This window comes from Schistosoma mansoni, chromosome 1, assembly GCF_000237925.1.
Source record: "Schistosoma mansoni strain Puerto Rico chromosome 1, complete genome".
NCBI lineage: Eukaryota > Metazoa > Platyhelminthes > Trematoda > Strigeidida > Schistosomatidae > Schistosoma > Schistosoma mansoni.
Window position 1 is genome coordinate 34,670,530 of NC_031495.1, and position 10,182 is coordinate 34,680,711.

General features: G+C 36.6%; 1 protein-coding gene across 1 annotated transcript; it reads left to right on the top strand.

Moving 5' to 3' along the window:
* The first annotated feature begins 3,998 nt into the window (after positions 1 to 3,998).
* Positions 3,999 to 9,893, top strand: Smp_084620 (hypothetical protein). Its single transcript, XM_018794180.1, has 4 exons — positions 3,999 to 4,048; positions 6,456 to 6,610; positions 6,643 to 6,841; positions 8,314 to 9,893. The coding sequence occupies exons 2-4, from the start codon at positions 6,542 to 6,544 to the stop codon at positions 8,397 to 8,399; spliced, it is 354 nt and encodes a 117-aa protein (XP_018648618.1). The 5' UTR covers positions 3,999 to 4,048; positions 6,456 to 6,541; the 3' UTR covers positions 8,400 to 9,893.
* Positions 9,894 to 10,182: the final 289 nt, after the last annotated feature.

Sequence of the window (10,182 nt, forward strand, 5' to 3'; positions counted from 1 at the left end):
GATGCCGTTTATTAATTGAACCCTCTGATGATTACTTCGCCAACACCAAAACTTGATATACAGTAGCTATTTCGTATGGAAATACCAATCACTAACAGGAAAATGACAATAAGCAGCCTTTTTAAGCTACTTGATGGAGCTTTTCAACGCATTGAGGGAGGGGAACAGTAGCAGAGAAAACATAATCAGAAACATATTCTCTGCAACCGTGACTGCATTAGGAACTATTTTATTCACTTTTGATTTATTAGAATGGTTTAGGATTAAAAAGAGTACTTACCCAGGAATTGTTGACTTTTTATAATCGCCCATAAGGTCATAGGAATTATATTTACACATAATTGATAATACAGTGAATACAATAGTAACACTGATATAGACGGATAAATGAAAAGATGTTTTCTACAAAAATTTTAATACAAATACGTTGTTTCAGTTTGGGCACCCGGGCAGCATTACAGCCCTCACACAAATCAAATGAGATTTGTGTGGCGCATATATATTTGTTGACCCTTTGTACCAATATTTATGTGTTTAAATAAAATAAAATAAAAATTATTCCTTAAAGCTCCGCACTTACGTAGACTGAGTTATCGGTTGAATGTGAAGCACTACAAACCATGCCGAGTAACTACCAAAGAAAACGAATATTTGATCCTTACGGTAATACTTTTCCAACCACGGGAAATATGATAAGCACTTTTGGTTGAAGTTTACAACTTACAGTTTATTCAGTATCTCGTTTTAAACGTCACGTAAAACAGTGATTTGCACAAAGTTCGCCTATCAAGGACTCTTAGGTTATTCACATTAAGTTGTTTTCGGGATACTATCAATTTTAAAACAAGGACGGTTAGGTTCAGTAGAGCAATGGGTATGGGAAATGAAGTTACCAAGCAACAATCGCGCTAATGTTTACAGAACAAAACAGAGTAAGGTAATTACTGTTCTTCACAATTATTTTCCGATCTCTCTGCAGCAGCAGACTACTCAAATATGAAAAAACCTAAAAACCATGTAGCCCAACAGATAACCAACTTACACACAGCAATTGAATTACGAAATGGCTATACAAGGTCGTTCAAACGGAACGGCGGGCTGCTTTGGGTGTGCAAATACGCTAATATATAGGAGAGGTTTCGGATGTGCCGAGAAAGATGATTAAAACATCATCCAGTAATGTCAATTTAGCGTCTTAGAATATGCACGTCTTCGTTTACACGTGAATTTCTCACCGATTAGGGTTGAGATTGAGTTGTTGAAGGTTGGAGCGTCTGGGGCATTCATTTCGCACTCCACTGTTTTAATAGAACTGGACGGAAATTCAGGTAGAGATTAGGGAAGCTTCAAAAAACATTTCCGATAATTTGATAATTTTAGGATTCAATTTCTTTCAGCCTATTTAAATGTACGTTCCAAATATGGAGCTTGAATGTCAAACTTTTCCTTTCTAATGATTGTGGAATATATATTCCTTCGCTTCAATACTTCAAGTGGTCCATTGTGTGGATGCTGCAAAAGACGCCTTATTGAACCAACCAGGAAAAGCGTGATGGCTAGGAGTGTTTGAATTATAACATAAACTAGGAATCCCAGAAGCAACACAATTAAATCAAGAAGTACTACATGAACAAGAAAGAATGTATTGTATTTGAAATTCGAAATCAAGCAGTCATCAAGTACAAAGGAATCATTGGTTCATATAAACATCATATCCGCCACAGCTTAAATGAGGATCCGAATTTCTGCTATCAATCTTACCTTTTCTCTTTAGGTTCATCACGTGTCCGCTCGATTGTGTAATAGATGTAGACTCTACGATGTAAAACACACTCATTAGTATCGGAATTAACAGCCGAACTTGGAACAAACTCAACTTATTCCTGGAATTGTATACAATCATCATGTCGGTTGTGTAGTGCAACCACTGATATCTAGAATTTACATCATAGACTTTCCAACACTACCCTCCCCCACGAAATAATGTTGGGTCTTTACGTCGTAATGTTTTACCAATTTAATGTCATCAATTTGTATTATCTTCCTATATCTTACTTTGATTATCATATGTGAGTATTTGGGGATACATACTGATATGTAACTTGAGGCATTGAATCGTGTGACTTCGACTTGCATGAAAATTATGATGCATATTCTTTTTGTTATTCATATTATAATACACAGATAAATATGCATTGATATGTGTAATTGACACATGTGATTCACCTTGGCTTGATTCACCTGCGAAACAATCAAGTGGATTCATGCATCTGCCTCATACTCATAAGAATACTCTTGGACTTGATTTGGATTTTCTACCTGTGCAAACTGGTTCTCTGATTGCTTAGGGAAAACTTCCATTCCTTCTGATTCACCACACCACTGACTAGGGGCTCTACTCGACACATATTGGTTTGGAGATTATCCAACATCTGATACAATAACATCAGAAATGTGACTAGAATTCGATTCATTCGGGACATATTTGTCACACTCATTGGGGATATCACTAGAGATGAATCCATTGTAAAGATAAAGGACATTTGATATGACATCAGAATTTGGTTTTTCTGAAATATTTCCCTCAAATTTATTAAGAGTTTCATTAAAGAATAATGAATCATTAGAAGAATCGGCATCTACCCAAACTGAATACAGTTTTCGATCTTGATTTAATTCATTTAACATGTTATTCTCAGAGTTGTAAGAAATTTCATCAGAAATATGTGAATCATTATAACAAACCACATCTGGTACAATAAATCTGATAACGAGTTGGTTGATTGGAAACTGTTGTCTCACAATGATTTTGGGTTTCACTTAACTTTGGACTGCCATGCGCCGATGGCATGAAGACAAGTCTTAGTCCAATAATGGTTTCAGAGTTTTCCGGGTCAATAATCCCAAGCAGTGCAGAACTGCCTAAAATGATACACAGTAATATTATACTCTTCAATCAAAATCCATGGTCAACAGTTTAGAACAGAGAATTACTTAAGTAGGAGTTTATTTGCACGCCAGAGAAATTGCGGAGGAAGTAGAAATTGATTAACGAGTGAAAAGTGATCACAGTTGATACAGATCAACAGCACATCTTTGGTTTAAATGTAATCACATTTACAAAGTCATGCAACGACAGAAATGATTTAGCATTTTATAGTAGATACAAAAAGTGTTATATTTACTTGTCACCATAGAACTCCTTCCCATAAGGTCATAGGAATTATATTTACACATAATTGATAATACAGTGAATACAATAGTAACACTGATATAGACGGATAAATGAAAAGATTTTTTCTACAAAAATTTTAATACAAATACGTTGTTTCAGTTTGGGCACCCGGGCAGCATTACAGCCCTCACACAAATCAAATGAGATTTGTGTGGCGCATATATATTTGTTGACCCTTTGTACCAATATTTATGTGTTTAAATAAAATAAAATAAAAATTATTCCTTAAAGCTCCGCACTTACGTAGACTGAGTTATCGGTTGAATGTGAAGCACTACAAACCATGCCGAGTAACTACCAAAGAAAACGAATATTTGATCCTTACGGTAATACTTTTCCAACCACGGGAAATATGATAAGCACTTTTGGTTGAAGTTTACAACTTACAGTTTATTCAGTATCTCGTTTTAAACGTCACGTAAAACAGTGATTTGCACAAAGTTCGCCTATCAAGGACTCTTAGGTTATTCACATTAAGTTGTTTTCGGGATACTATCAATTTTAAAACAAGGACGGTTAGGTTCAGTAGAGCAATGGGTATGGGAAATGAAGTTACCAAGCAACAATCGCGCTAATGTTTACAGAACAAAACAGAGTAAGGTAATTACTGTTCTTCACAATTATTTTCCGATCTCTCTGCAGCAGCAGACTACTCAAATATGAAAAAACCTAAAAACCATGTAGCCCAACAGATAACCAACTTACACACAGCAATTGAATTACGAAATGGCTATACAAGGTCGTTCAAACGGAACGGCGGGCTGCTTTGCGTGTGCCTTACTTTTTGCCGTCCCGTGGTGCTTAACTCTGGAGGTTAGTCGCAAACAAAATATCCGCATACGTCGTCCATATGCTCTTTATCATATTCTTCAGTGGGCTAAGAATTTAGCACACCCAGGACTACAAGTTTCCACAATTTTTAGACATCGTACAAAGCGTCTTCACAGTGTAGTTAAAATACCTCAGTCTTCAGTTGTAAGGATATTAAGTCTGTCGACCTATAATAATCCTCCCAGTTTGTAATAATGTGGGGATCCAATCTCACCTTGAGTATATCACAAGAAGGTGCTGATATTACGTGTCCTGGTCGAGAATTCTAGTAATTCATTACTCGGATCGCGGAACAGAACTACAGACAAAAATGATTTGACCTCGGTTTTTGAACTTTCTTGAAATTTCCTCTCCAATAATCAGTCTTAGATAGAGGGAAAAGATTATACATATTATTACAAAGGTCATTGCTCAGTATGCGGTAAGCCAATATTAGATCTCCCGGTAATATGCGGTTAGATAATGGCATTAAGTTGAAGTGTCTCGGTCTGTTTTCTTCAGGTAGGCTAGAAAGACCTTTTGTTATTATGATCCCTCGTAGTTGGACATGTTCTAGCGTATGCGCCTCACTCTTGAGACAAAGACTCGATGCCTGAATCCCATATTCCAAACAAGGCCTCACGAAAGTCTTGTATAATATTCCAAGCACTTTGCCCAAGTACTGGAGAGACCTACGAATATCCCATAGTACCTTTAAGCTTTTGGAAGCAGTAGCCTTGCTGTCGCTTACAGTTTCGAGATCGCTGTTTATCATGACTGCTATATCTTTATAGTCCATTACTTTAGGTAACAACTCCACATATTGCATAGTGATATGAATTGTCGTAGTTATTCAATCACATGACATTATTGTTAAAATGAGCACCTTCCCATCCATGCAAACAGTGAATTGAGATTATCCTGTAATATTCTATCTGACATACTGTGTATGGGTCTTCAAATCTTTGTCATCGATGAAGAGTAGGACGGATGACTTTGCTACAGTTGGTAATTCATTTACATAAAGTAAAGAAAGAAAAGGACCAAGGGATGTACCTGGGGGGAACTCCACTTTTTACATGTTTCCACTGAGAGAATTCCGTCATTGAGAAAGTCACTTATCCGGTTCATGATTTTATGATGGATCCCAAAATATCCCAGTTTTAATTTAAGAGCTGAATGAGAGACCTTATCAAAGGCTTTATATAGATCCATGAAAATCACATCCACAGAAATATTTCCACACTTTTCTGCAAAGTCAGACTTACATTTAGCGGTTGTAAGATGCTATTTTATAATTACAGTAACAAATGGACTCAGCTCGCTTTCATCATTATCTACCCTTGTTACAAATTTAATTTGTTGCATATTTAAAATTGTTTGACTAATACAACCCCTGGTTTAGTACGAAGTTATTATTTGTTGAGTGGATCTAATTTAAGAGGCAAAGCATTTTCAACAAATATTGGGTTGTTTCACGTCTGTAAATCCTTCATTCAGTGTATTAGCAAAAAATTTCGATTAGCGGCACATGGTAGTGGGTAGCTGCAAAAGTAATTTGAAAAATTGAACTTGCTGGTTCACAAGTCTCACCTAAAAACTTTTGTATCATAATTATCAGGCGTGGTGTGTGCGCTCCTATTATGCAGAAGGTTTTAATAGGTAGAAAAAAGGGGCAGTCCGTTATGTACAAAACTCCTGTATTTTTAGTTCTTATCATTTAGACAGGATTCATCTAATCTAATTCCAAGGTTTACCAAACATATTCCTCACGAATTTAATACCTCAGATTTCTGTGAGTTCTCTCCAAATTAGTTATTGATATAATTACCATCATTTGTCCTGATCAAACGAGTCAGAATAGTAACACACCGTTCGAATGACGTAGTGTACTCTATAGTAAAAGTGACTCATGAAATAGGAGAAAATCCGATACAACTTAACTAAATGTTTCATACACATCTCACTTATACACTTTGACCGGAGGCATAATGAACACAAATATTTAACTAATGTAAATGTAGTTTAGCTGATAAGAGTGCTCGACCCACCATTTATCAGTAATATTAAGGATTACCGGTGAAGCAATGTTTTATGAAGACATTGCATAGAAACTACTTGTTTGAAAAATGACTACTAAATTTGTTTAAATGCTTTCTTGCATCCAAAAGTATAATCGTAAAGAGTGCTCACATTTCTGCAGATTAATTCAACTAAGCGAGCATTGTCGACTAAAATAAAAGAGACTTGAACCACCCCTTCTAGACAGAAGTTAACGTAATATCTGGTTAGCTGAATCTATAAATATATTCCGATTCAAGCTAATGATAAATGGATCTCATGTAAACAAACTTTAGTCTCTTGCAATGTTTCTTATGATTCAAGTTCACTGATAAACGGATTTTTTCAGGTTCTCCAACTCAGTGTTTTAATCACTGGACCCCTACCATCTCTTAGTAGGTGCATCCTACCCAATCCTTAAAGGGATCACCTGCTATGTCGAACAAACGCAAATCCAACACAAAAGATGAATCATCTGATTCTTCCCTTTCAGATCTCGAGGAGGTATTTTCATATATTATTTATGGTACTTTTAGCCTGTTGTAACCAAAAAACCTAACAAGTCAAGTGGCTCCACGAAGTCATCACGCACGACTACATCAGGCGGAGACCAGCTAATAGACTTAACTGGAAAAAAGTTCGCGTGTGTAAGAGAGTTCAGAGGAAAAGCGTTTGTTGATATAAGGGAGTACTATGAAGAAAAATCCAGTGGAGAGTTAAAACCTGGAAAGAAAGGTAAGCGAATTAGACCTACCAACTATAAAAATGCTATGTACGTGTGGGCAAACACATGTAACAAAATTAAACTTAACAGTAAATTCAGCATATCGATACATACACTTTACTTTTTATAGATGTCAGATTTTGTCATGTATTAGGCGATTGCAATATGATTTTGTTTGGCAGTATAGTAAAATTACCAATTAATGATCTGTCAATCATACAAAACTTGAAACCTAACACACTTGCGTCAGTTCAATTTGGCAAGCACAGTAGAACTGGTGGTCTGAAAAGTGCTGACTTCCTGCTTACAGTTCATGGATGGGAGTCGCAATTGATAGTGGAAAACGATGTGATATCGCAGTTGAGGTCTGCGGATACTTATTTCAGGTCGTATATCGGTTATGACTGACTAATATGGTTCAAAGTCGGTCTTACCAGCACATATCATTTTAAGTAGAGAAATAGGGTGCTACGCATATTACTAAAATCCATGTGTTTCCATGAAATAATTAATCAAAGATGTTTAGTTTTCGTAAACCAAGAAATATGTTGGTGTAGATGTATTATCTCAGTGTATTCAACTTCCCAAATTAAATAAAAATTACTTAATTGTTCTTTCTGAGAACATCTGTTCTTTATTTTTATTCAATAGAATATCACATAACTAATTTATTCAGTGCTGGTTTATTTATCCTTCGTTAAGCCACTTCTTGTCCGATAGCTAATGATGATAGACGGGTGCCTAAACTGTTTTGAGTGAGATGAGGTTCAAACTTATAACTTATGTAGCTTAAGTCGACCCATATCCCGCAGACCCAAGTTATTTATTTATTTAAACACATATATAGTGGTACAAAGGGGCACCGAATACATATGTGCCGCACAAATCTCAATTGATTTGTGTGAGGGCTGTAATACTGCCCAGGTACCCAAACTGAAGCAGGTGGTTTTATTAGGGGACCACACCGCGAGCCTTCGACCTAAAGGTCTGATCCACAGGGCAGTGACGCATCGTGAAGGGATGCAGTCCCATGATAGCCAGTGACCAACGATTGGTTCATACGCCATTTGTTCCTTCAGGATCCTGGAGCCCATGTGCACCATTGGTTTGGAATCAGAGTTTTCCAACTCCCCTAAGTGGACTTTCCGTGTCCACCAACCCGGTTAAAGCGCCAGACATTCGCTTTTGGTCCTCTCAATTTCGTAAACACCACCTACAACACGAGAAAGCAGTTAGTAGGACTTCCTTGGCAGAGGCTGTATACGCGTGGCTGTGTGAGAGAATTTCGAGGGGGAGGGTGGCCCCTCCGGCCGTACCAGGGCATTTGGGGGCCAAGTCTATTACGACAAATTTAATTCAGGTAACCGGATGTTAACATTTAAACAACATTCTCGTTGTCGATTACATAGAGTTGTTCTTGGTAAATTAATTATGCGATTAATTATTGTTACATTTATCATGTACCCTTAAAATTTGTTCATAGGAATTTCCCTTAACTTGGAACAATGGGAGTATTTGAAAAGTTCCATCGGTGAATTAGATGATGATATAAAAAATCTGCGACGATAACTCTTCAAAAGAACCACTGCCTCAAGATGTTTATCTAGCCATATTTTTGATACTTTCCCGGTCAGCTTAATAGTAATAACTATTGCTTTGTTAAAATTTGCCCAAAAACTTCTGTTATTAAATTCAAAGATTGCATTTTGTTACTTTTTATTGAAAAAATACAATTTACGGAGTTCTATTTTTTCAACTTGATTGCTTTCGTGAGCTTATTCAATACAGACTGCAGATTTTTGATCGTAAATTTCTTCGACTTGTTACTCGCATATCGTGAAGTGAACAAATGAGCAATCTTGAAACTAAGGCAGTAAACCTGTTCATTCATCTGTAAATTTCACCGACTGAGGTCATTGGGACATGTTCTATGGATGTCTAACTACCTCCTACTTCAACGAGCCATGCTTTCTAGTCTACGAAGTTGGAAAGCTAGGAAAGACAAACAAATCATTGGTAGTCGATCTAAGCCGTGTTAATAATCTCAGACTACCAGCTTGGAGTTTGCGTAATATCCGCCATCAGTGTTTGAAGACATTGGGAGGGACAGCTCATGATCATTCACAATGGTGCTCTTCATCTTTCTGTCGATCTTCAATTCCTTCATACATATATTTTCACTCCTTTTTTGAACCATTTAATTTTTAGTGTTTCATTAAAATTGCTACATTACTTTGGTCTCTCGCTATTCATCTTATTTTCATCTCATGCTATTGTAATTTGGCAACCTGAGCCAACACATGTGTGCCAGGCTCTATAGTGATGTTTGTATGCCAATGCAGTAGCAGAAAATTGTAGAGAACTGAACGTCTATTATTTTTTCTCCCAACACATGCAAACTTACTGGTGAGGTTTGTTGACTGACTCTTCAAAGGGCCGAGTACACTACCTTGCAGTTCTTTGTTTTACTCTGTATCTGGCTTCTATTTCACCTTCAAAGATTTATGTTGTAATCACTGTGAACAATGTTGAAATGAGACGCAGAGTACTAGAGAAAGATCATAAATCAACTGATAGGATTTCAAATTTTCACCGAATGAGGCGGTTTGGAGACGTACTTTGCATTCTGAACAACCATTTATTTCTAAATGCAACGTTATCTGGCGTGGTTGCAAACAGGCTAGGGCCCCCAAATTATAACGGTGTGAGTACACGTGACCATAGACTGTTAGACTGAGCCATGTTACTAGGTTCAGGCTACCTGGTTGTGCAGCCGGTGATTAGTGGTTAGAAATGTTGGGTAACAGCTCAAAATCTACCACAATTGTCTAGATAGACTCTCCTTTATCGTCCACAGAATATCGAGCTCTAATATACCGATATCTAATCTTACCATAACCGCAACTATTGTTTCGACTTGTTAAACATTCATTTTGTGTAGTAAAGAGTATCGTGTCACCTTACTTGTATAACTTAAGTGACTACGTTATGTACGGCGACTGTAATTCAAAATAAAGAAAACTTGTAATACTTACCGATACCAATACATTTTGTTAAATGTTGAGTTCCTTGTTCTATATTTATAACAACAGAAAATACTTCGTACTACGAAGTGATAGGATTGTAGACAAGTAAGTTAAAGGAAATACATATGTAGAAGTGTACATTGGAATAAAAACAACTAAATTATGTCTAACTCTAAAAAAACGTTATCATCAGTACTTGTTTTGATTCGGGTCTGATAATGTCTAGTGCTATCTGTATGAGGCAAGGATAACAAGCGTCGGGGGATGAAGCACACTCACTTCCTTTTGTATTAATCAAATGCGTACGCATTAATTATGTAGTTAAA

Coding starts and splice junctions, on each gene's coding strand:
- Smp_084620 (XM_018794180.1), top strand. CDS start 6,542: ATGTCGAACAAACGCAAATCCAACACAAAAGATGAATCATCTGATTCT. Junction 6,611..6,642: donor CCCTTTCAGATCTCGAGGAG/GTATTTTCATAT, acceptor TGGTACTTTTAG/CCTGTTGTAACCAAAAAACC. Junction 6,842..8,313: donor GTTAAAACCTGGAAAGAAAG/GTAAGCGAATTA, acceptor ATTTGTTCATAG/GAATTTCCCTTAACTTGGAA.